We start from the raw sequence: 27,741 nt of genomic DNA, 5'->3' as shown, positions 1-27,741 counted from the left end.
GCTTGTCTAACTTTGTGTATATCCACTAATTGTTGCCAATTTATTTTGTCCTCTGTTGGTACTCCATTTACCAAGAATATTAAAGAATGTTCTATTGAACGTTCCACTCCTAGAGTGTGTAAATGTTCCGTTATATCTAATCGCAAATAAAATACTTTGACACAAATGCCTTTCACCAGTTCAGAGGAAGGTAATTTTGCTGTTTTTGGATGAAGGCGTATAATTGCTTGAAATGGGTAACTGTTTGAATTATTATGCTCTCATACAAATTGAGCTGTTGCAGGATTTTTGGTAATGGAAACAGTTCCAAATTATTTGTAATAGCACGTGAAGGAGTGTGGTTGTTGTCTAATTTTGTAGTACAGTAACTGCAACATATTAGGTGTTCAGTTAGTTCATATTTGTTTTCTGCTAAAAGGTAGAGAGCTAATTCAAACCATTTAGAAACTTCATTGTCTTCTATTTTGTATGCTACGTCCACAATTTTGTATGCTACGTCCACATTTTTTGTGTTCCTTTTGTAAAACGTTCTGCGGCAACACACACACACACACACACACACACACACATACATGGTTTGGTACTTCAGCTGAAGACCTTTTAAATTTTACTATTTCTTTTCTGTATGTGTATAATAGAAGGTTGCTATGTGCAGAATTGTTGCTACTATGTTCTAAAACTGTTGCATTTTGTCAGTGGCTCTCACGTCCAAAATACTTTCTCTGAATATGGTCAATTTCTTCTTGCAAGTATTTGGGTGTACCATGCAGAAGAGTGGTATTTAAGTTGCCTAATTCTGAAGCTGGACTTTTTGCATAGTATATATTAGATTTTTTGGAATGATGTATTGATATCTTTCAACCCTTGGGGTACATTTCTGAGGTTGAGGAAGGGTCTGAGGAAGAGGTGCCTCCTGAGGTTCCTGATGACCTGTTGTCAGGGCATAGCCAGCTGGAAGACCTGCGTCAGTCTTTGCATGATGCCAGCGGTCTGGATACCTCCCCGGAGGTTGAGTTTTGCCTGGTACGCATGCTGACTCATCGTACAGGCGCCTTATGTCGAGAGTGACGGAATATCTGGGTTGGTCGGCTCCACCTGTGGATTTTCTGCAGGATGGCCTCACAGATATTTTGGACCAAGGTCCACCCACTCACCCGGTGTTGTCATTTCACATGGCTTTACAAAGAAGGGTGGCAGTGGTTTGGGCTGCTCTGTAGAGTCTCCCGGCAGTGAACAGGTCTTTGCCGAAAAAATACTGTCCAGCCAGTGGTGACCCCTGCTACTTGTCTACACACCCTACTCCAGAGAGTTTGGTGGTGCAGGCGGCTATGGCCCCAGCAAAGCAGGCTGCATACCCTACAATCCCTCGTGATAGGTACGACAAACGCTTTGACGGCTGGGAGAAGAAAGTATTTTCTTCTGGGGGTATGGCTTTAAAGGCAGCCAACTCCGTTTGTGCCCTTGCAAGATTCACGCACACTCTGTGGAATTGTGTGTCCTTGGCAGCTGAACATATTCCCGAAGGGGAGGAACGGGATGGTTTTCTTGCCCTCGTTCAGGATGGCAAGGATGCCATGTGTGAATCCGTTCAGTCGGGTTTGGATGTGGCAGATTGTGTCAGCCGGTCCATGGCAGCGAGCACCATGATGCGCATGTTTGCGTGGTTGAGGAAGCCGGGGTTAGCTCCTGATGTGCAGTCCCGGCTTCTCAACATGCCCTTTGATGGTGTCCATCTTTTTGGCAGCAAGGCTGACGAGAGTCTTGAGAGGTTGCAGACCTCCAAAGCTGCAGCAAAGTCCTTGAGCGCTGCAGTGCGTCAACCTCTGCCTTTTCTGCCTAGGGGACAGCAATGGAGGGGAGGCTCCTTTCGATATTACTCTTCCTTTGGTAAATCGAGGGGTGCTGCCAATCAAAGGGGCCACCGTAGGAGTACCAGAGGTGGAAAGCAAGGTACTCGAGGTGCTAAAGCCGCGCGGGCAGTTGCCTCTTTGCCCTCAGGCACTGCCGGAGCCGCTTCCGCTCAGTCATGAGGCCGTGTCCCATGGTTCGCCGGTTGGGGGAAGGCTGGAACAGCATCTTGTAGAGTGGCGTGCCATTACTTCAGATGTGTGGGTTCTGGAGATCATAGCCCACAGCTATTGTCTTCCTTTCTGGCAGAGGCCTCACGACAATCCACCGGGGAAGCTCTCTTTGAAGAGTCCGGACCCACTCCTTGCGCAGGAAATCCTATCCCTGTTGGAGAAAGGCACCATAGGTTTGCGGTTGGCGACTCGCATTTTCAGTTTCGGGTCCTGCCGTTCGGATTGACCTCCGCCCGAGGGTTTTCACCAAGCTGATGGTGGTGGTGGCAGCGTATCCCAGGAAAAGGGGGATTCACGTCTACCCCTGCCTGGACGATTGATTGAACAGGGTGCGCTTGTCCGAGCAAACCCTGGATCATCTGGCCGTCACCTGCCGCTCCCTTCACAAGTTGGGCTTCTCCCTCAATTTAAATAAGTCCCACCTTACACTTACCCAGCGGCTCCAGTACATTGGAGCAGTGCTAGACACATCCCGGGGGCAGCGTTTGCCTCCCCAGGTGAGGGCTCATCACATTCTGCAAATAGTGGACAAATTTCAACGTGCGCAGAGGCTTCCGGTGTTCGAGTTCTTGAGATTGCTCGGCCTTATGGCTTCCTGCATTCTTCTGGTACCGAAGGCCAGGCTGCGAATGAGATCTCTGTAGTGGGCCCTCAAGCTGCACTGGTCGCAGTTCTCCGGCAGGATGGCGGACCCCATTCAGATTCTGCCCTCTGTCGCCCAGGACCTTCTGTGGTGGGCAGTCGAAGGAAATCTGTTCAAGGGGGCTCCGTTTTGGTGACCATGGCCGAGGTGACGATCGTGACGGATGCATCCCTCACGGGTTGGAGAGCTCATGCCAACGAGTTGACAGTCAGCGGCCATTGGTCTCAATCGGAGTCCAGACTCCTCATCAATCTATTAGAGCTGCGGGCTGTCAGGCTAGCCCTAAAGGCTTTTCTGCCGTCTGTGTGGGGGAAGAATATCCTAATTATGACAGACAATACAGTGGCCATGCACTACCTCAACAAAAAGGGGGGGCAGGGTCTCTCCCACTGTGCAGGGAGGCGATGCAGCTCTGGTTCTGGGCTGTCCAGCAGGAAATTTCGATCTCTACAGTTCATCTGGCCGGAGACGAAAGCGCGGTGGCGGACGCTCTCACACGAGTGGGAGCTGGCTCAGGAAGTTCTTTTGGAGATCTTCGCCCTTTGGGGAACCCCACAAGTGGATCTCTTCGCCACCAGTGTCAACCGGAAGTGCAAAAGATTCTGCTCGTGGGAATTTCCTCCAAGAGGAGCATTAGGGGACGCGTTCGTAGTGGAGTGGTCCTTCCCACTGCTGTATGTGGTCCCTTCAGTCCCCGTCATCCCGCAGGTGTTGTGGAGGTTGCAGAGGTTCGGTTCCCGGATGATCCTCATTGCTCCGGCATGGGCCAGGAGAGCGTGGTACCCAGACCTTGTAGACATGTCCATCTGCCCTCCACGTCATCTTCCCTACTGATGCTCTCACAGGAGAGGGTTGAGTTCTCCATCCAGAGGTCAAATCTCTCAGCCTTCATATTTGGTATCTGAAAGGCTGAGATATAAGGATTGGGACCACCCTGAAGATGTAATGAAGGTGTTGCTTTCGGCCAGAAGGCCCGCAACAAAATCCTGTACCGTTGCCGTTGGAGGACGTTCTGCGACTGGTGCAGGGTACAGAATGTGGATCCTTTCCAATGTTCCATTCCTTTGGTTTTGTATTTTTTGCTTTCTTTGGCCCACAAGGGCCTGAATGTGGGTACCATCAAGAGTTACCTGGCGGCGCTGTCCATATTTAAGCGCTCGTCTGAAGAATGTTCTTATTTTAAAATCCCCTTCATATCTCAGTTTCTAAAAGGGCTAACTCATGTGTTTCCATTGTCGCCTTTCCAGGTGCCGGGATGGGATTTGAATTTGGTTTTAAAGTTCCTCATGGGTGCTCCGTTTGAGCCCTTACATTCTTGTACACTGAGACTGTTAACCTTTAAAGCGGTATTTTTAGCTGCGGTTACTTCCGCACACAGAGTGAGTTAGTTGCAGGCACTTTCCACCAAACCACCCTTCACTGTGTTCCATAAGGACAGGGTTATCCTTAGGGTACGGCCTTCCTTTCTTCGAAGGTTGTGTCGGAATTGCATCTGAGCCAGAAGGTAATCCTCCCGGCATTCTATCCTCCTCCACATCCTGGTAAGGAAGAGGAGAGACTGCATAGGTTGGATCCTAGGAGAGCTTTGAGTTTCTATCTCTCATGGATGTCCCGGGTCAGAGTGGACGATCAGCTTTTTATTGGGTACGCTGGAAGGCTGTTTCTAAGCAGACCTTGTCTAGATGGATCATTTTGACGATCTCTGAATGCTATCGTTTGGCGGGGAAGGACCCTCCTGTAGGCTTACAGGCCCATTCTACTAGGGGTATGGCTACCTCCACTGCACTGCAAAGGGGGGTTCCGATTAGCAATATTTGCGAAGCGGCCACATGGGCCTCTGCCCTTACTTTTGTGAAACATAATCCCCTGGATTCTAGCCATGGGCATGATTTGGCCTTTGGCAAGGCAGTCCTCTATTCTGCATTTTGATTGGGCATTCTAAATTTTCTAAATTCTTTTCCCACCTCCTTATGTTGGTACTGCTTTGGGAGTCTGTCAAAGATGTGGAATACGTCAGAGGACACAATCTCCTCAAAGAACAAGTTAGTTTCTTATCTGGTAATGTTCTTTCGATGGGATGTTCCTCCAACGTATTCCACATCGTCCCCTCCCTACCTGCCCCGCTACAGAATTTCTTTTGCGATTGCAGCTTCCGTTTCTGCAAGGCTTTCTGTAGTAAGGCTGGCAGAAGATTTTTGCCACACGTTCTGGGGGAAAAAACTACAACTGAGACTAAGGGCGTCGTGCGTCCTACATATAACGTTGGCCATCAGAGGAGGTCCTCGAGGGAGCGTATCGACGTCATCGACACAGGACGCCTAAGCCGAAAAAAGTTTCCGAAGCAGCACAGCTGTGGTAATCAATGTCGAACGATGTGGAAGAAGTCAGCGGAACATCCCATTGAAAGAACGTTACCAGGTAAGAAAGTAACTTGTTCTTCTTCGTCTCCCAGTGCCAACCCACCTGATCCTGGTGCATCGACGGCTGCATGAACCACTAGCTGTGCAAGATGCACTAATGCTGCGCAAACCTCTAGGTCTGCAAGACGCACTGTTTCATCACCTTTGTGGTCCGCTTCATGGTTTCCGACTACGTCTTTTGCCCGAAGAGTAGCATTACGTTCCAGCTGGGGGTTGCTGTGGAAATGCTGGAACGCGGTACACCGGATATGGCATGTGCGGCTTGGCCGAAGCCGCACGCTGTAGCATCAGCTGACTCGGACAACTTAAGTACCGCCTCTTTCAGGAGTTTGCTGCTTCTGATTGTTTTCAAGTAGTGACTTATTATCCTATGCTTTCTTTTGGATTCCTTCTGTACCGACCTTGTATTTGCTTACGACCCTCGCTTTTTCTAACCCCTCTGCCTTACCTTGATCTACTGGCTTCGACCCTGCATCTTGCCTTACGGACTCCTTTGACTTTTGTTGGTACCGCTTTGCCTGCTCTGTTACTGACTGGGACTGTTTTACCGGATTGTTTTCATCCCTCCTTTCTACACGCTCGCTGGAACATCTATAGGACTGCCCCAGACCGTTCGATTGGTATTCGTACTATTTTCTCCCTTCCCACTGACCCTGCACGGACTAGAGACTTCTTCCTGGTGCAGACCCACCTGGATAGGCGTACTCGTGCAGTCGGGAATAGGGGGACTATTGCTGTATATCAGACATTTCAGGCGTCCTCGTGCTGGTGGGTGCAGGTTTCCTGGATTGTTGCTGACTCAAGAACCAACATTAGCCAACTCGCAATTGCTGTAGTGGTAAGACTTACGCTCGCTCCTGTGTTTATTTTGCCAGTTTCCGCTTACTCCAATTAATATTTACCTGGGTTTTGTTATACTTAGGAGGGGGCATCTTGTATCTACCAGAACTTCATTACATTTCTGTTGCTTGTCTTCTTACAAAGTAAGGTGAGCTACTCTTGCCTATTAAGAATGTTCACTGATTTTGGTCAAATTGATGTGTGCATTGATCTATGACCTTTTCTTGCAGCCAGCGGTGTGCCGGGTTGTGTCCTCCACGTCTTTCCATTAATTGATTTCTCTGCTGTTTTTTCCCAAATCAGTAGATGGATACATTACTAGGAAGAATTCTACTCCCACATGAAGTGTTCAGATACCTGTACCAAGGCTACATATCCTCTGGTGTTGTGGGGGTGATTCTGACAAAACCAGAAGCCTAACATATTTCAATATGGACACAACCAACCCCCTGGCAGCATTGGCTCAGTTGGTGGCTGACCTTCGTACTGATATGGCAGCTGCCCATAATGTCACTTAGCGGCGTATTACTGAACTCCAGGCTGGTCTTCGGCCCCAGGGGCAGAGGCCTCTACCCCGGCTCTTGACGCTGGACCAAACTCTGCTGTGCCATGGCAGGACACAGTGCCGGTATACATGGCTGCTCAATTCCCTTTAGCTCTGCTGGAGAGGTTTAATGGAGATCTGAAGAACTTCCAAGCCTTCATTAAGCAATGTCGGCTGCATTTTTTATGCCAAACAACGTCTTTCCCTGACTCCACGACTAAGGCAGCATTTGTGCTCTCGTACTTAGGTGGTACCGCTGCTATATGGGTGAACCCCTTGCTGGAACAAGGTAGTCCTTTATTGTAAGATTGCGATACTCTAATAATTGCGTTGGGACGTGTCTTTTATACTCGTTATAGGACGCAGGCTACGGATCTTGAACTCTTGAATCTACAACAGGGGAAGACTTTGCTGTTGTCCTATGTGGCGTGGTTCCATCAGTTGGTTGCAGAGACTGGCTGGCCGGAGGAAAAGAAAGCCACTTTGTTCTATAAGGGACTTTCAGACGAATTGAGGGATATCCTGTCCACTGTACCGGTCGTCCCTATGCCCTTTCCAGAACTGCTCGATTTTGTGTTACAGATCGACACCCGTAAGGCAGAGTGAAAGGGTAACAAAGGGGCATGCCTCCTGTAATACCTGTAGTGCAAGTCCCAGCGTCAGGGAATGGGGAGCCCCTGTAAATCGGGGTACTACGGGGTCCGCTATCTCCTGATGAAAGGGAGCATAGAAGGAAGAACAATTTGTGTTTCTACTGCGGTTCAGCTGAACATTACCTACTTTCGTGCCGCAAACAGCCAGTGAAGAAACAGGGAAACACCAAAGCTGGGCAATAGGAGTCCAGTTACTGAGCAGTCCTTTTTCTGACTCCAGGTTTTCGTGTCCTTTTTCAATAACAGTACGTTTCTCTGTTCTTTCAGGTGAAGAATAGTCTGCTGAGGCCATTATTGGTTCTTGAGCCACGTTTGCTCTCGAAAAGGGGCTCCAGTCTGTCCCAGAATCATGCCCCGAGTTGGTGAATGCAGTATATGCCACCATGTTGCTTTCAAGACTGGTCACAGAACAGACTGTCGACCTGTTGATGTCTATCGAAGGTGAACATACTGAATCCATTTCAATTGATGTGATCACAGCTCCCCAGTTCAGGCTCATATTGGGTTTGCCCTGTCTTTGGCTACACAATGCTTGGTGGACTGACAGTTGGGACTGGTAGAGTTCAATTCCGCCGATTATGCGGCACATTGTTTGGTCTCAAGCTACATGGAACAAAGACCCTGCCAGGCGCTTTTGGATATGGCGACAACTATTGGGGCGGTCATAGCCATATCATTACCCGAGGAATACGCAGAGTTCCGGGACATATTTGACAATGGAGGAGCACACATCCTACCCCCACACCGTCGATATGACTGTCCTATAGATTCAGTAGATTGATACATTACTCAAAAGAATTTTACTCCTACATGACGTGTTCGAATACCTGTACTAAGGCTTCATATCCTCTGGTGTGGTGGGGGCGATTCTGACAGGTTCTCCATCTAAGAATGTAAATACCAATGGTGCTGTCAGGACGTCTTACATAAGACAATACTGTCCTCTGTTCAAACCTAAACTACCTAACTGGCCATACCACTCTAAAGACAAGAAACAGTAGCACAGATAACTTAGTTGGTTATTGGCTGGTGCTTGACCTCCTCCCACTAAATGTATTTTCAAATGTCCTTCTCAGCTGCGCAGGCTTTTCATCACCATTCCAACACAAATCTAAAAAGTCTTTTACAAAGGTGAAATTACTCCTCTTCCCTTCACAGTCTTTATAATTCACAGAAAAGTGACTGAGATCTTTACAGTCTTGTAGACCTTAGTCATGACAGTTCCCAAAGGTTATTTGATTCAAATGAACAGGGTAGATTACTCGGCCCTTCCATGCACTCTTAACCTTTACACCTGTACTTCTCTCTTGTTTTGGTAGGTTTTATAGCATTGTGGTAATTTTGGTAGCCCCCTTGGCTCTCCCCTTTGTACAAGCTCACCTTCTCATTTAAGGTAATTTCTTTTGGCCTCCTCCTGGACCTATGGTTTCTGCTTCCCAGTGCTGATTAAACTTCTTTTGCTTTTCTAAATAGCTTTAATTATTTGGTTGAGTCAGACTTCTGTGTCTCGACTGCATATCTCTTGAAGGCGAACTAGCTCATTTGCAAAGAAGTCTCTTGGGTCTTCTCCTCTGGTCGGTTTGACTCACACCCACTTCTTGAAAATACCCTTCTGGCACACCCAGTTGTGGTATTTTTCTTGTGCTCTGTTTTCTAGGGTTCCCTTTAGTTGTGAGGGATATTGCTTCTCCTTCTTTAGGTCTCAAACGGGCGTCTTAACTGGGCCCGTTGGGCCTCTGAGTTACGGGATTCTGAACTTCCCACGGCTCGCCATGGAGTTCAACCACCCTCCTACCACTCTGGCTCAATCACAGCGTAACTACTGTTCCGCTATCTTCACGACCAGGAAGGGCAGTCAGAGTGTTGGCGGCGCTCTCCTGGGGTCGCTGGTTGCGTGCTTCCAACAGTGGGGGCCTGTTCCACAGCAGGCTGTCTTCCACGTTGTTGGTGGCGTGGTGACTCTTGAACAGAGAGCCAGGAGCCTTGCTCCTCCGGTGCACCTGGGCTCGGCAGCGTTGCATGGGCTCTCCACCCACCATGTTCTCGCTGTGGTCCTGCCTCCCGACAACGCTGGCTCTGTACAACAGAAGTGGCCTCAGCTCTGTGTGTCTTTCGTCCAGCTGATTGAATTCTCTTCAGATCTTCTCTCTCTCCAGCTAGGGGTTTGATTCCTTATATGTGCTGTCTTATAGTGAGAGATGTGGTCCCATTGATGCTGGGATTTAGGCTTACAGGAGAGGGTAAGCATCCTCAGCAAACATGGGGGCAAAGGGCCTATTAAGTCAACATTTTCCTCTATTCCCATACATGCTGATAACACTGGAGTCATTGGATTTAAGGGTGAGCAAACAATCTTAAAAGATCAGGAGTCCTTGCCCCCTAAGGGGGAGTCTGTCAGGAATCGACGTTTCCGTTAAAAGGAGACTTGCGTCATAAGAGAACAACATATGTTCATGCTCCCTCTCACCATGTCTTCCCAGAGCGCATCAGGCATCGTGTTTTGCCTGTTTCATCCTGGCTCCACAGAACGGCACGGTCCAGACCACTGGGATGGTGGCGGTTGCCCTGGAAACAATGGCAATCTTTTCTTACGCTTGGACACGGGACACATCATTCAGTGTCACGTGAGGCAGGACTGATGAGCCATTCGGGGAAGGCAGTTGGTGCTTCTGATTGAGCTTATGAGGACTTTACCGTTCATCTTGCTAGCTCGTCTTGTTCCCCTTGCTTTGTTTTACTGGATTGCTTTGCCTTGCCCCTTGATTGATCCGTCTGCTCAGCGGCTCCTAAATTTAACGCTACGTTCCTCTGACTTTTTTGCCTCTTCCCTTTTGTACTTCGCTGCCCGCCAGGATATCGAACTCGGAATCTGCATCAGACTCCATTGCCTCGTCCATTGTGCTTCGCTGCCCACCCGGATATTGAACTTGGAATTTGCATCACAGATTATATTTCTTTTGTTTGCTGCCACATTGGCTTCATCTCATCGGATCCACAATCCTTTGAACTGTTCCACGGATCATTGAGACTGCCTCTTGATAGACGTCTGCATGCCGTCGGGTCCGGTGGCTATTTGGGACTTGAGACTTGCCACACCCAAGTATTAGGCATCCTCGTTTCGTCAGTATAGTACCCCCTAAATCAACATCATTAACACTCACTGGACTATCATCCTGCACCTCTTCAGGCCACATTATCAACCTGGTAAGCATAGCCAACTGTACTGTTTTCCTTGCCTCCTTCACTGATATTGTGTACTTTTCCTTATCTACTTATCTGTTATCTTACAGGGGACAACCCCCCTTTCACAGTCCACGTTTAAACCGACGCACGGGACAAAATACACTTTTGTCTATCATTAAAGGTCAGTTAGTTGACTTTTTTTGGGAGTGTTATTGCCTCTGAAATAAACGCTTCGGATATTGGTGCTTTTTTTCCTACAGGAAAGACGTTCCGTTATTGCCAGTGCCATTCGGGATCTTCATAAGCAGTCACAGTCCCACAAAGGTGTCATCTGGTGTTCCTCTTCCAGATAATTGCTCTCTTTGGATGTTTTATCTTTCCATCACCCACAGAGTGACATTGCCTTGAAGAATTCTTCGGCTACACTACGTGTCCAAGAGCTGACGGATTATGACAGTCACTCCCAGTGAGATCCTGCTTGCTCACCTTTCTAGTCTCAAAGGGGACGCTCCCGCTTGGGGAGAGGGGACGAATGCCCTGGATTTGTCACAGTGCATAGCTTGATACATATTTTCCACTCATTGTATATGATATGTTGTATAAATAACTATCAGCACAACCCATTTGTACATGTTGCATGTTGATCAGTCAAGTTCTGTAAAGTGAGAAAATGTATTACAGTGGCTAATGTATTATGATATGATATGATGTGGTATTTATAACGCGCCTGTACATGAGGTTTTCTAGGCGCGACAAGACAAGGAGGGGGAAACAAAGTGAGGACAAAATAACAATCTTACTAGGCCTTGTGTCATTCAGATCCCGCAAGTGCGGTGAAGAGGGAAGGGGAGAGGTGTAAGGGTGGGCGGCAAGGGGGAAGTGTAGTTAACTCACAAGTGCAGCCAGCGGGTAGCTCATAAGTGAGGAGAGAAGGGACTATAGGGTGACAGATACATACCCTTAGGTTCTGGGGAGCCAGAGGCAGTGCGAGGGCAACTGGACATGCAGGAGCCTGAGCCCGAGTTCAGAGAGTGACCAGTGCACAGAGCACCCGGGTGCATCAGCAAGGGAGAGGAAGAGAGAAAGTGGAAGTGAAAAGGAAGGTCTTGAGTTGCTTCCGGAACCGGAGGTGGTTCTGCTCAAGTTTGAGAGGGGCACGGAGGCTGTTCCATCCAACTAGATAGATCTGCCCCCATATAATGGCTATACACATTTTACAGATCGCCACAATGAAAATTATGTTTGCTCGAAATAAAAATAGAGAAAGTAGGCAAGGGCAGCTTCCTGTAGCCTAGTGGAAATGTAAATTCTAACTTTGTTTAACTGACTTTTCTCAAACTGCATGATCTAAGGGGCGCATTGGCAAAGGTATGACATTTCAATCTTTAAAATCCCTCAGTGTGTACAAAGATTTAATATGCCCTACTAGCTTTGAAATTGAAGGTTGCCATTTTGACATCAGTTTTATTATATAAGCCAGAGAGGTCGGGACAAACAGGTTTTTTTCGGGCAGCGTGAGACCAGCTGCGTACACAGAGCTAGGGAGAGAATATAAGGCCAGGTGAGTCTTGAACACTAGAAAGGTAGTAGTTATCCTTGCACTTTCCTTTTAACTTGAATAAGAATGGCACTTGTTCAGCTGATACTGGGCGTGAGGGAGGGCAGAAAATACACGCTTTTATTTGTTTGAATTTAACCAAGAAGACCTTTTGTTTTTCCACGCACAAACACTTTGGGCCTGATCAGGTGGTTGGTGGTATCCTGGCGCTAATTGCACCGGGATACTGCCAATGCAATTAGCATTACTGCTACTCGGTCCGGCGCAATTTGCACTGCATCACAAGTAGCGGCATAGCAATCAACTCAATGGGGACGGGGTTCTAATAGCACTGAAAATGCCCTCTGCGCCGGTAAATTCACCCCCAGCTCTGAGCTGGAGATGAATGCGTCCAGTTATGGCCAAACTCGAGATTGGGCCAGCGGTAATATCGTTACTGCTGCATTTAAGGGCTAAGGCCCAACTCGTGATGAGGTCCATATATCTTTTCTGATGTTCCTGCTATTAGGGTTGATTTTATTTTTAGGCCTAGCAGTCATTATGATGCATGCATATGCATGAGGAAAATCTTATATACATTAAATTACATTGAGTATTCTCTTATCCTGTGTCATTTATTCATGCAAGGTTCAAAACTGTTATCAGAGGCCCTGAGTTCACTATTACTTCCTGATATTGTGTTGAGTCGCGCCTGGGTCACACTGGACTTGTAACACTGTGCAGAGCGCAGCATAGGTAGATGACTGGTCTTTAGGTATGAAGATACTCACGCTTACGGTATCTGGTCATTGCATCGAAAGCCATACCATTGAATGCCTTTCCATCTAAAAAATTACATAGAGAAAAAAAGCATTGAATGCAAGTTTTTTAAAGGTAAAGGGTTTAGCTTAATTGTAATGGGTTTTGACAGATGAAAAACAAAAATTTGATGCTATTTTTTTCGATGTTTTTTTTTTAGATGGAATAGTCTGTCAATGGTAATAATTCTATGCAATGACCATAAACCCATGATTACCATAGCTATAAATCACAGCCAGTCCATGATGTAGATACATATCTGTGGTACTCACCTATTCGGATGGGATCACGTCAGGTCTCCAGAAGCAGGAACGTTCCACACACTGACAGGGACAAATGTAGGAATGATAGGGATTAAATCATGTAATCTAGAATTATGCACACTGCTGAAAGAAGAGTCTCAGCGGTTGACTTCAGTTTCATGTCTCAGATTATATGTACAGATTTTGGTAATGAAGAAGCAGATGGCTTGTATGCGAGCATGTATGATATGCCCTGATGTGTAGTGGTACACTACACAAATGCTCAAATATAGAGTCACAAGCAGAATAATTGTTGTTTTTCATGTTTTTGGATAAAATGATCATAGAAATGTGTAATCTGTATTAATGTGTTTACTTTGTGTGCCTGTCTCAGGAATATTTTTTTTGTTACAGGAAATACTGGCTTCTATCAACTGCAATATTGACTGTGTTTAATATTTTCATCATCCCTTTTGGAGCCAGTTTCTATAATGAGGAAACGCTGCTGGGCTCTCCATGGCTCGGCTTCAGTGTTATTTGTGATATTGTATTTCTAGTGGATTTAATTTTGAATTTTTACACTGCGTACATGATTGATAACATACAGGTAAGAATACAAATCTCACAGTGAGTGGTAAAAAGTGAGTGTTACAAATCCTTGTTATTGTTCTGTTGGATACATGTATTGATTCACTTGCATTAATCTAAAACTGGTGTTGTTCCACAACTTTTAACTGCTTCCTTTAAAACCTAAACAAAAGAGAATTTTCATGAGCCAACTTCTTTTTTATTAATGCCCAATTTATTGTTTTGTGAGAGTTCTAATTTATCAGCCCAAAAATGCATTAATTTCTGTGAATCTAAGCTGTCAGCGGCACATTGGAGTTGTGGGTTACCATTTACAGGTTGGGCTTGCTTGCTTTTTATTATTTCATTGTTCCCAGTTGGTAACTATTGGGAACACTGTTTTATTTTTATTGCTACCCGAAGGTATTATCAATGTTTACAGGTACTGAAACATGGCGCCTATAGTGATTAGTCCTATTTTTATTTCCACTTACTGACATTAAAGGAGCCAAGATTGCCTCTGGACGCCAGTATACATGCCGCTCGGAGCATTGTTGAGGTGCGATACTGATACCAGCGACATGAGGAAAGAAGGTTAAAAAGAGGCATACAATAGTGAGACAGCAACCAGGCATTGTAACCCCAATGCGTTATAGCATTTGAATACTTTTGTAAGGCACAACTTAATGCAGTTTTAAAAAAAATCCATTTTACAGGGGGACCCTGTGATGTACATTGTAAATAGTCTACCACTACAAATGGAAAATCCATTGGTGAATATGAAATGATAATGTCACAGTGAAATTAAACCAAGAAGCATTTTGAAGTTAGTGTGAATCATAACCATGATAAACTGTACTAGATGAGCATTTAGAGAAATAGTAATAACATTATATATCTCCAGTCGCATGAGTAGGTATATATTAATCAAACAGCGCTAAGAGAGATACAAATGCTTGATTGGACTGAGGTAATAAATGATTGAGAAAGAATTATGCTAAAAATAAGACTGCGATTTAAACGGATTAAATGGCTTTGCTGTTTTTATATATTAATGGAAGGATGGTAATCTTTCATAATATTGTGCCTGTAATATGTACAATCTTACTAGCATTAAATATGGCCAGGACATCTCGATTTTGTCAATAGAAGATCCCTCGAAAAATCTTAAACACAAATATCGTAAAGAAAATTATAATCTAGATAGAAAAATATTGAGTATCAACTGTTAATCCTCTAAGGCTGAGACCTATGCATATATGTGGCACATGTGTTCTTATATCATTTTGAAATGTATTAGTTTATTATGAGACAAAGATTTAGGGAAATTAAATTGAAATGTATTAGCTTGTGACTATTAGCTTAAAAACAATCCTTATTGATAATAACAGTTGTGTATACATTTTCTTCTCCCTGGTTTTTGTGATGCCTCCCTTTTTTGGGCTTCTTATGTTATTCTAATGTATTTTTGCTCAATTATGCACTTCGATGCCTTGTTTTGTGTTAATCTCTTGTGGTGGTGATTTTTAACATTTATGTGATAATTTTTATGAATCCTGTAATGTGTAAAATAAAATTCCCTGATGAAGAACGCAGAGCTCAAAACACATATTGGCTTGAAAGTTTAGAAGACGACTATTATAATCCTAATCAACTCAAGAGGATTGTTATAATAAATTGAATAGAACACATACTACTGTGTATTTTTGTAATAGTTGGCACGAACAGGTAACTCAAGTAGCTATTAGAAATGTAGTAATTTGAAAAAGTTGGAGAGGTGCCTCCCACTTGGATAGTTTGGAACACCTACTATTGTCTTTTCTTACCCTTTGTGACCTAACAACATTGACAAAATAATGGAACGTATTATGTGTCTTGAAATTAGATATGCATGTTTTTCTTTTTTTAAACTTTATTTAGGTTGCATGCAGACAAGTTACAGGAAGATCAGTGTTCGTACATTAGCATTGTTACACTTTTACACAGAAAACGTATTACTTCTTTGTTGCTCTAGTCTCTAATATATATGCCCCAGCTTTGTCTCATTGTCCATCTATGGATAGTCCCGGGAATGGTCCCCAAATTTCTTTAGGCCTACGCATTGCTGTCACAGTTCCCACATGTGCCTCCTCCCTTTCATTCACGTATGTCAATTTGCTAAGTCATTCATGCATTGTCGGGGTTGGTTTAGATTTCCATTTTAACAGAATATATTTCTTTGCTATTATACAACCCATGTTGAATAGTTGACAGATCTTAGTATTGACCCTGCCAATATCCCCTAACAAATATTTGAGGGGAAGGAGTGTAGGAGGGATCTTGGTTATTGAATGCAACGCTTCGGACACTTCCCAGCTTAATTTTGCCACCTTCCGGGCAGCTCCAGAACATATGTATTGTGTTTGCTCCTTCTTGTCTACACTTCGGGCATTTATCTGCTGTATTAGAGGAGAATCGCGCTACTTTTGCTGATGTATAGTGTTGTATATTCAGCACTTTGAATTGTATGAGTCGGAGTTGTGCTTTGAATGAGACCTCTTTTGTTAGGAGACAATACCTTTGCCATTTAGTCTCGTCTATGTTTGTCCTTATGTCTCCCCCCTACTTCCTCTTTGCTATGTTTTGTTATTCTCTTCGGTCTTGTATTTTCCCATATAGTCTAGACAGCAGTCCTTTCCAGCTATCGCCCTGCACCACCATTTTTGATGCTGTCTCACGTGCCGGTTCCTGGGGAAATTATGGCCATCTCTCCCTAACCGATGGCCACATGCAATAATATTGCAGCATCCTAACAGGTTAGTCTCCTAGTTTTGATGTGAATTCTTCCTCCGTTACAAATCTGCCCTCAGGCTATAGATCTCCTAGTTTCATAACATTCCCTGGGTCCAGTGCTATCCGAATATCACTGTCAAATGTGGGGGAGAGCCCAGGGCAATTCCACAGCGGGACTTTGTTGCAGTAGGGGGCATCTATAACTAATCTCTTGAATATTCAATTCCACGCGTTCACCATTGTGCACACTGGGTCGAATGTACATGTGTCTGCATAGTGGTCGTTTAGAATGACTGATTTTAAATCGGCTGGGGATGCCCCATAGCACTCCAGTAACCGGTGTGGTGGGCTCTGGTCCTGTCTATACCAGAATCTTGCGTAATGTGCCTGCACTGCCAGGTAGTACAGGTCGAAGTCTGAGACGCTAGGCCTACTCTGTCAGGGTTCCATAAGGGATTCCCAGTTCACAGGTGCCACTCCTCCTCCCCACACAAACCACACCGCCATTGTCCGGAGTTTAGCAAAAAATATGCGACCTGGCCATATTGGGATGGTATTAAAATATTATAGTAGTTTGGGCACCACTACCATCTTCAACAATGAGATTCTGCCATATAGCGACATGGGGTATTTAGACCAAAGATTCAATGTAACTATTATTGTATTGAGCTATACTTCGTGGTTATTTTCTTATAACAGTTTCTATGTTCGTGATATTACAACCCCTGAGTGTTTGAAGTTAGACTGCATCCAGCGAAACCCATGGAGGTCCTCTGGTTTGATAGTGTTCTCCGTGTCACAAGTCTCTCCCCTTCCCACCTGCTTTTGTTGTTTGCTTGCGACCTTCTGTGATGTCTTCTTTCTCACGGTCCGGGATTTGTACAAACCTGAGTGCTGGTCCTCGGATTCCAACGTGAGGTTCGCTATCCAACTTTCGGGAACGTTCAGAAGTCCAGGGTGGATACCGTGAAGGAATGATGTTCGCACTCGGAGGCACGGAATGCCGTGACCGGAGGGCGGAAGAAAATCCAGGAAGATCGGAGGTAAGGTAGAGGAATGGGAGGAAGGATGGGGGGTTCAAGGAACCGGGAACCAGGAATCGGAAGAGAGGCCAGAGCGAACTCTGGCAACACACGTCCGACTACAGTAAGCGGTAGCGTTGAGATGCGCAGAGCCGTGGGGTTGTCTGTTTTGTAGAGCGTACAGCGTGGAGCGTAGAGACTGGCCAGCAGTGTTCCGTTTCAAGCGGCCATGTTGGAAGGATCACTGTATTCAATCCCCTATGGGTCAGGGACCAGGAAGTCCAGAAGGGACGCAGACAACGGTTCATGACAGTATGCCTCCTCTGAAGCCCAGCTCCTCCGGGCTTGCCTGGATGGATAAGATGGTATCTTCGAACCAGCCTGGGGGCATTCATGTTTGACATGGGTTCCCAGGTGCGCTCACTGGGAGGGTATCCTTTCCATTCGACCAAATACTGTAGTTGACCACGTCGGTGCCTAGAGTCACAGATTCTGGAAACCTTGTATTCGAGTTGGTCATTGACAATCACTGGGGTGGATTTTGGAGTTGTTTGATGTTAGGCAGAAACCTGTGCAGTTCCCTTGGGGGACCACTGCAAAAGATTTAGGACTACAGGTTTTGGCAGTAAACCCACTTGGTAGCAGTCTGTACCACCCAGATCTACCTGGTAGCTGTGGCTGAGCAGTCAGGCTTCTCTCAAGAAAAGGTAGGCAGTATGTAAAGTATACACAATAGGCACTCAGACACAATAGCACAAGCAAACACTGACCAGAGCTTTGGTATCAAGGTATATAATTATTTATTTAAAAACACACTTATTGAAACACTCCAGCACTGATATTGTAAATCACTCTAAACACAGTTACTATTGTATATATACATCCCTTATTCCTTATCAGACAAGTCTTAGTTAACACCACTTATTTCCAGACAGAGGTGAGCGCTTAACTATATATGGCACTCCAATAGGTTAACGAAAAAGGGAGGGGAAAAAGGCAGAATGTAAGAAAATACACCACACTAATACTTAGGAACTCTTAAGCAAGGCTGGAAAGTCAAAAGTTACTTGTGAGCCAAAGTCCATAGGCCGGGCCCACTCTTGGAGAGAGCAGGGCACAAATGCACCCAAGATCACACAATGACAACAGGCTTAAAAAGTCTTGCAGGGAGTTCAGAGAGGTTTTAGTTAGGCTTAGAAAAGTTTTGCCAGGGTGTCCCAGGCTAACCCAGGTTCGAAAGCCGGGGGCTAAATCTACCCCGTACAGTTGATTGCAAGGGAAACCAGGCAGAACACGGTACCTTAGGTGGGAAGGATCCTCCAGCGGGGGCAGTTGTTCCTGGCAGCGGTTGCAAGTCGCGGCGCCGTCCAGAGGAAGAGAAGATCTCGACGTGGAGGAAAGATGAAGGTCGTTGCACTGCCAGGGAAGAAACCAACCGCGTAGTTTTCCGGTTAAAGGTACTACCCTTTGATTCGCAGTAGTGGTAAAACGTGGTATGCCGGTTTCCGGGGTGCTTGGCACAGGCAAGGCGGCCACGAGTTGTTCCAGGAAGTGAAAAAGGAAGCAGACTGGTTATCCGCACCAGTCGAAGGAAGAAGACTCTCCGGGCTGGAGATCTCCTCTGTCGTTGGGAAAAGTAGTGAGACGGTTCAGCAGGGCTCCACCGGTGGTGTCGTTGTAGCAGGTCGGCTCAGCTTCTCCCTCGTCGGATTCTTAGGTCCTGTGGCGATTTCTGAAGTTCCAGTCCCCAAAGCCCTGCTTTTATGCAGAAAACCCCCATTCACTCAGCCTAGCTGTCACTCAAACATGCTAAGTGGTGAGCCGGCCGGATCACCACTTGGGCCAATCAGGACGGAGTGCGACTTGAGTTGCCTAGGCAACTCAGTCCAGGGTGCCTAAACCTCCCCCCCACACCCCACATCCCCTGTGGTACCCGGACAGAGTGGCACCACTTTTGGAGGCTTCTGTGGAGAAGCCCGCCAAAAAGTGGCACAAAGGGCTCGACTTGGGTTGGAGTCACAGAAGAGAACACAAACGCCATTTTAGAACCGAGTCTTGGCAAAAAATACCAACCGGAGAATTAATATTAAATAAATAAACCGGCGGTATATTCGAGGCTATAGGAATTAAATAATTAAAGTTGGTAGCCTCGAACAATGGGAAAATCCCATAGGAATATATTTGCGGTCGAATATAAAAAGTAGTATCCACTGCCACCAGCCAAAACTCGATCAGGGGGGACGGAGACGTGCCCCCTCGACTAACGGACCCCGGGGCAGTCGAATTGCCCCGGCCAGTACGTCCACAATATCATGGTTTGTACTGGTTCTGTTCAAAATTTGAGACTAGTAAAGTCAATGGTGACTTTACATGCCCTGGGAGACAGTAGTCAGTCCCAGGGTATGGAGTCTATACTGGGGGGTCACTATGACACCCCTCTGTTACTGCACTGAGGGTGCTGTGTAACACACATCACAAAAACACATGAAGCCCTGTGGAGTAAAAGACCCCATAGCCCATTAAACACATCTAGAGTCAAAGAAACACACTCAAATCATGCCCAAGAGTGAGGGTAAAGGAGTCTCACTCTTGGCAGGAGAAAAAAATAAACCCCAAAAATCCAGCAAAGCTGCTGGGGAACTCACTAGGTTAGGAAATTCAGCCTAAACAGAGAATTCTCCCTAACACTCGCCCCCCCAGACTAAGGGACAGGAGGATTTAATCCACTCCTGGATGAACCTCATACCTCTAGTCGATGACATACATCCTAGAGAGTCCATCTGCATTCTGATGGTGACACCCTGACCTGTGCTCAATGGTGAAATCAAACCCTTGAAGGCAGATTGACCATCTCAATAGTTTTTGATTTTCCCCTTTCATTTGCATCAACCATCTCAAGGGTTGGTGGTCAGTCTGAATGACAAAAGTAGAACCATACAAGTATGGCCTAAACTTCTTCAGTGCCCACAGAATAGCAAAGCATTCTCTTTCGATTGTTGCCCACCTTGTCTGAGGATCCTTCAGTTTACGGCTGATGAAGCAAATGGGGTGCTCCCTACCCTTCTCATCCAGTTGGCTAAGGACTGCACCTATACCTACATTGGAAGCGTCAGTCTGTACAATGAAAGTTTGGTGGTAGTCAGGAGCTCTTAGTACTGGTGCTTGGCACAGAGCTTTCTTCAGGTTTTCAAATGCCTGATTGCACTCCTCATTCCATTTTACCTTTTTAGGGAATTTAGGAGAGGAGATCACATTCAGTGGAGAAGCTATGGTCCCATAGTTCTCTATGAAATTCCTGTAATACCCAGTGAGGCCTAGGAAGGCTCTCACTTGGGTTTGAGTAGTAGGTGTTGTCAAATTCTGCACAGCTTCAATCGTGCTGAGCAGAGGCCTTATTTCTCCACCTCCTACCTCATGCCCAAGGTAGACCACTTTACTCAGTCCAATTTGGCACTTACTTGCCTTTATGGTCAGATGGGCCTGCTCAAGAGCCTGCAAAACATGTCCCAGGTGGTTCACATTTTCCTCCCAGGAGTGACTGAATACTGCAGTGTCATCCAAGTATGCCATGCGGAAGTCCTCCATCCCAGCTAGGACTTGGTTTACCATCCTTTGAAATGTAGCAGGTGCATTTTTCAGTCCAAAAGGCATAACCTTGAATTGGTATAAGCCCACTGGGGTGGAAAATGCAGTTTTCTCCTTGGCATGGTCTGTCAGGGCTATTTGCCAATAGCCTGACATAAGGTCAAATGTGCTGAGGTACTTGGCTGGGCCAAGCCTATCCACCACCTCATCTGTCCTTGGCAAAGGGTGGGCATCAGTCTTGGTGACTGCATTAAGAGCTCTATAGTTCACACAGAATCTCAACTCTTTGGAACCTGCCTTTGGTACTAACACAACTGGGCTAGACCACAGACTAGTAGAGGGCTCTATTACCCCGAGATCAAGCATCTTCTTGACCTCACCTTTGATGTGGGTTCTGACATGTTCTGACATTCTGTACCCTCTGCTTTTGACTGGCAGACAGTCACCAGTGAGAATATCATGCTGGCCCCAAGGGGTCAAGCCTGGTGAAAGTGAGAACAGGGAGGCAAACTGATTTAACATAGATTTGCACTCCTCTTGTTGCTCAGGTGTCAGATCTGAAGAGAGATTAACTCCTTCAACCTTTTCGTCCAAAGGTAAGCCTCTAAGGAGGTCAGGTAGAGCTTCACTCTCCTCCTCCTCTTCGATGAAGCTAGAAGCAAGGCTCCTACTTCAGGTCTAGAGACATAGGCTTTGAGGCGGTTGGTGTGGAAGACTCTGGGAGCTTCCCTGGGTCTGCCCAGATCCACCAGATAGTTGACCTCTCCAAGTTTTCCCACAACCTTGAAGGGTCCCATCCATTTGTCTTGCAAGGCCCTCTGCCTTGTTGGGAGCATAACGAGAACTAGCTGGTCTTGAGTGAACTCAACCATGTTAGTCTTCTGATCATGCCAATGCTTAACCAGAGCTTGTCCAGCTTTCAAGTTGTCACTTGCTTCTGCCATCATGTGTGACATCCTCCGTCGGAGACCTATCACATAGTCAGTCACTCTGACTGGTTTGGGGGAAGGAGCACTCTCCAACCCCTCCTTGATCAGGGCCAATGGACCTCTGACCGGATGGCCATAAAGGAGCTCAAAGGGAGAATAACCTACTCCCTCCTGAGGGACTTCTCTATAAGCAAAGAGAAGGCATGGCAGTAGAAGGTCCCACTTTCTTTTAAGGGGGTCCTCTAAAGCACCTATCATGCTCTTCATGGTTCTGTTAAACCTTTCTACCAACCCATTTGTCTGAGGGTGGTATGCTGTTGAGAACTTGTAAGTAACTTCGCAGGTTTTCCACATGGCTTTCATGTAGTGGGACATGAAATTTGACCCACTGTCAGAGATTACTTCCTTAAGAAACCCAACCCTGGTAAAAATACCAAGGAGGGCCTTAGCCACAGCCGGAGCTGTAACAGTCCTCATAGGAATTGCCTCAGGGTACCTAGTAGCATGGTCTACTACAACAAGGATAGACCTGTTGCCTGAGGAGGTTGGGGGATCAAGGGGACCAACAATATCAATCCCTACCCTCTCAAATGGGACTCCCACAACTGGGAGGGCCACTAAAGGTGCCACATTCTTGGAACCCACCTTACCAGACGTCTGGCAGGTATGGCAGCTCTTACAGTACTTATCTACTTCAGCCCCCATTTTTGGCCAATAAAAGTAGAGAGAGAGCCTTTCCTTGGTCTTCTTGAAACTCAAGTGACTAGCCAAAGGTATCTCATGGGCTAGTTGTAAGAACTGTTGTCTGTTTTCTTGAGGTACTACAAGGCGCTTGTAGTCTCCAGGTTCAGACTCAGTTGGTTCACTGTAGATGAGGCCATCTTCCCAGTGTAACCTGTACTTCCCCGGCTCTTGCCCATCAGCCTGAGAAGTTGCCTGTTGGAGGAGGCCTTCCAGAGTTGGACATTCTCTTTGGCCCTTACGGAAAGCTGATCTGCTGGGTCCACCTTCTGCCAGTAAAGACTGCAGTTCAGGATGGTCAGCTGGATCTAAATCTCCAATAAGGTCTTGGCCTCTTACTAGCTCTTCTTCAGAGTCTAGTTCAACCACACAGGGTTCAACCACCCTCTCAGCCTCAGCTGGAGGGGGAGTTACTGGTGTAACTTTGGACAACCTAGGGGAAGTCCTTGTTGGAAGCACTGGAGTGCTTGCTGCTGGCTTTTTCCTTGGAGTCTTGGGTTGCCCCTTGGCTTCTGATCTGGTTGAGACTGCAGTAGTTTGCTCCAGTGGAGGAGGAGTGATATCTTTTTTCATCATCTCCTGAGAAGAACCTCTCAAGGTTTTCTCTCTTGCAGGTTTAGTGAGCTCCTGTAACCTTTTACTAGGAGGTCTGGGGGTATGTGACACAACTCCAAGACCTTTCAGGTCATTACCCAACAGAACCCTTCCTAGCACCTCGCATTGTACACTGACAGGTATCTTTACAGTCATATCATTGCACTGGATGAGAACTGGTAACTGGGGACACATCTGCACAGGCCCTCCAGCTAACTTGGTGAGGCATTTGGGTGCCTTAGCAACATCCTCTGCCTTGAAAAATGATTCATCCACCACAGTTATGCTGGCACCGGTGTCCCTAATGGCAGGAGTCTCCTGACCATTCACTTGGACACTGTCCTTATAATACTCTTTAGTATTATCTGGGATAGAATTATATACATCTAAATTCTGTTGTTCCCACAATCCCAGAGAGACTAAAGAAACACTGGCGGAGACTCCCATGGGTTCATCAGCCAGCAGTAGAAAGTTTCCACTTGCCATTGGGACTTCCTCTTCTTGAGCGAAGGCTAAGGAGGCAAGTTGAATCCCTGAAGGATTACCCTTACATCTGGGATCCCCTTTCACATGGTCAGAGGCCTTACAAACATAACAAGAGCCAAAGGCTCTCTGGAATGGAGGCTTGTTCTGACCTCCTTCTGGTCTGGGATCAGAAGGTACACTAGCCTGATTCGGTTTCCCTTGTGGCTTACCCTTATGGTTTTGTTTGGGGCCCTCTTTGGAATTTGCAGTATTAGAATTCTCTTTGGAGTCCTTCTTAGGCTGTTTCCACTCATCCTTTTTCTGAGTTACCCCAGAATCCTTGTGAGTGGCCCTGTTGGCAACCCACAAGTCAGCAGCCTTAGCTAGTTTTCTGGAATCTAATTCCTTTGAATCAGCCAAGTGCTGTCTGAGCTCAGGAGAGCAGGCATCATAAATTGACTCCAACATAAACACATTTCTCATACCTTCATAAGTGTTCACTTTGTAACCCTTAATCCATCCCTCTAAGTTTTTTAAACCCTTCACTCACCCAGGTAGCCCAAGGGGTACCATCATGCTTTTTGAGGCTCCTAAACCTCTTAAGATACTGGAAGGGGTCTTCCCAAATCTAGCTATCAAAGCTAGTTTCACACATTCATAATCCTTCTTATCCTCCTCCCCCATTTCCATTACCACATCAGTTGCAACAGGGGGAAGCCTAGAGAACAACCAGGTGAGTAAGTCATTTCCTGTGATGTTCTGGAGCCCATGATTATATTCAAACAGAGACAACCAATCCAACACATCCAACTTAGGCTCATACATACCAATCAATTCCTTAGGCATCCGAGGTCTTTTAGGACTGTAACTTCTAGAGGAGTCAGAGAGAGAAGCATTATCTACAGATCATTTCTTCATTTCTAGCTCATGCTTGATCTCCATTTCCCTTAGGCTGAGTTCTTGATTCAGTTCCTGGTGTTTTTGTCTAGCCTGAGTGTTTAGTCTCTTGAATTCTAATTCAAGTTTAATTTTCGCTAGCTCAAGATATTGAGGACTAAGTGTGGGACCTGGCAAAGGTCCAGTAGGTACAGCTGGCAGAGCAGGCAGAGGCCTAGGGGGGACAGTCACAGCAGCCTCACCCTCCCCTTCTGACTCTTCCTCAAGATTAACAACATTTTGATCAACATCAATCTCTATGCTGTTATCTACATTTTCTGGCATGGTAGGTTCCTCTGAACCATCATCCAAACTTTGGTTAGCTAGCAACCTTTCTATTAATTCCATTTTCTTGCCTTTAGTCAGGAGATTCCTATGCTTACAGAGAACTCTTAAACAATCAGCAGTTTTTGTAGCAAGGGACTCTTGACTATAATTTTCCATAGTTGACATGTTAGAAAGATTACTTTTTCAGTGCAACGCTTTGTGGTTAGTTGCACTAAGGTATCCTAAAGCACTCTAAAGTTTATACTTAATACAAATCCCACAGCTGTACACCAGTGTTAGGCAGAAACCTGTGCAGTTCCCTTGGGGACCACTGCGAAAGATTTAGGACTACAGGTGTTGGCAGTAAACCCACTTGGTAGCAGTCTGTACCACCCATATTTACCTGGTAGCTGTGGCTGAGCAGTCACACTTCCCTCAAGAAGAGTTAGGCAGTATGTAAAGTATACACAATAGGCACCCAGACACAATAGCACAAGCAAACACTGACCAGAGCTTTGGTATCAAGGTATATAATTATTTATTTAAAAACACACTTATTGAAACACTCCAGCACTAATATTGTAAATCACTCTAAACACAGTTAATATTATATATATATGCATCCCTTATTCCTTATCAGACAAGTCTTAGTTAACACCACTTATTTCCAGACATAGGTGAGCGCTTAACTATAGATGGCACTCCAATAAGTTAACGAAAAAGGGAGGGAAAAAGGCAGAATGTAGGAAAATACACCACACTAATACTTAGGAACTCTTAAGCAAGGCAGGAAAGTCAAAAGTTAATTGTGAGCCAAAGTCCATAGGCCGGGCCCACTCTTGGAGAGAGCAGGGCACAAATGCACCCAAGATCACACAATGACAACAGGCTTAAAAAGTCTTGCAGGGAGTTCAGAGAGGTTTTAGTTAGGCTTAGAAAAGTTTTGCCAGGGTGTCTCAGGCTAACCCAGGTTTGAAAGCCGGGGGCTAAATCTACCCCGTACAGTCAGTTGCAAGGGAAGCCAGGCGGAAAAAACGGTACCTTAGGTGGAAAGGATCCTCCAGCGGGGGGAGTTGTTCCTGGCAGCGGTTGCAAGTCGCGGCGTCGTCCAGAGGAAGAGAAGATCTCGACGTGGAGGAAAGATGAAGGTCGTTGCACTGCCAGGGAAGAAACCAGCCGCAGAGTTTTCCGGTTAAAGGCACTACCCTTTGATTCGCGGTAGTGGTAAAACGTGGTATCCCGTTTGCCGGGGTGCTTGGCACAGGCAAGGCGGCCACGAGTTGTTCCAGGAAGCGAAAAAGGAAGCAGACTGATTATCCCCACCAGTCGAAGGAAGAAGACTCTCCGGGCTGGAGATCTCCTCTGTCGTTGGGAAAAGTAGTGAGACGGTTCAGCAGGGCTCCACCGGTGGTGTCGTCGTAGCTGGTCGGCTCAGCTTCTCCCTCGTCGGATTCTTAGGTCCTGTGGCGACTTCTGAAGTTCCAGTCCCCAAAGCCCTGCTTTTATGCAGAAAACCCCCATTCACTCAGCCTAGCTGTCACTCAAACATGCTAAGTGGTGAACCGGCCGGCTCACCACTTGGGCCAATCAGGACGGAGTGCGACTTGAGTTGCCTAGGCAACTCAGTCCAGGGTGCCTAAACCCCCTGCCACACGCCCTGTGGTACCTAGACAGAGTGGCACCACTTTTGGAGGCTTCTGTGGAGAAGCCGCCAAAAAGTGGAACAAAGGGCTCGAGTTGGGTTGGAGTCACAGAAGAGAACACAAACGCCATTTTAGAACCGAGTCTTGGCAAAAAATACCAACCGGAGAATTAATATTAAATAAATAAACCAGCGGTATGTTCGAGGCTATAGGAATTAAATAATTAAAGTTGGTAGCCTCAAACAATGGGAAAATCCCATAGGAATATATTCGCGGTCGAATATAAAAAGTAGTATCCACTGCCACCAGCCAAAACTCGATCAGGGGGGACGGAGACGTGCCCCCTCGACTAACAGACCCCGGGGCAGTCGAATTGCCCCGGCCAGTACGTCCACAAAATGATGGTTTGTACTGGTTCTGTTCAGAATTTGAGACTAGTAAAGTCAATGGTGACTTTACATGCCCTGGGAGACAGTAGTCAGTCCCAGGGTATGAAGTCTATACTGGGGGGTCACTATGACACCCCTGTGTTACTGCACTGAGGGTGCTGTGTAACACACATCGCAAAAACACATGAAGCCCTATGGAGTAAAAGACCCCATAGCCCATTAAACACATCTAGAGTCAAAGAAACACACTCAAATCATGCCCAAGAGTGAGGGTAAAAGAGTCTCACTCTTGGCAGGAGAAGAAAATAAACCCCAAAAATCCAGCAAAGCTGCTGGGGGACTCACTAGGTTAGGAAATTCAGCCTAAACAGGGAGAAACATTCGAGATGACTGAAGATGTGGTTTTAACAGTGAGGTGTAGAAGACTGGATGGCTCCTTTTCCATGATTCTGGTAGTCAGAGTCGAAAGGCCACTGGATTGATGATTTCTTTTATAGAAAAGGGCCAGTAATACCTGGGAGCCACTTTATTTGGGCGCAGATGTCGAGGAAGGAGATTAGAGGATAACCAGACTTTATCGCCTACTGAGTAGGAAGGTCCAGCTCTTTTTTTGGAGTAAGCATAATGTTTAACGTCTCTTCGGGCCTTTTGTAAGTGTTCCTTTGCTTCTTTGTGTACGGTAATAAGGGTTTTAATCCAGGAATCGACCGCAGGAACTGGGGTAGGGTGTGGGAGAACGGAGGGTAGAACTGAAGGATGAAATCCTTGACTACAGAAGAAAGGACTGGTTTTGATAGCTGAATGATCCAAATTGTTATAAGCGAATTCGGCCTCAGGTATTAAGAGTGACCAATCATCTTGGACCTTGG

The 27,741-nt window shown here is 46.1% G+C and overlaps 1 protein-coding gene across 1 annotated transcript in view; it reads left to right on the top strand.

Moving 5' to 3' along the window:
* Positions 1–27,741, top strand: part of LOC138467595 (potassium/sodium hyperpolarization-activated cyclic nucleotide-gated channel 4-like) — a 2,558,748-nt gene that overhangs the window by 11,106 nt on the left and 2,519,901 nt on the right. The window contains exon 2 of the mRNA XM_069607736.1: positions 13,377–13,569. Coding sequence (XP_069463837.1) covers positions 13,377–13,569 — 193 coding nt within the window. The remainder of the gene's footprint in view (positions 1–13,376; positions 13,570–27,741) is intronic.

Source organism: Ambystoma mexicanum, chromosome 4q (assembly GCF_040938575.1).
Source record: "Ambystoma mexicanum isolate Mex_15411 chromosome 4q, UKY_AmexF1_1, whole genome shotgun sequence".
Lineage (NCBI taxonomy): Eukaryota > Metazoa > Chordata > Amphibia > Caudata > Ambystomatidae > Ambystoma > Ambystoma mexicanum.
Note: the sequence above shows the minus strand (reverse complement) of the source record. Positions and strands in the feature narration are given on the sequence as shown.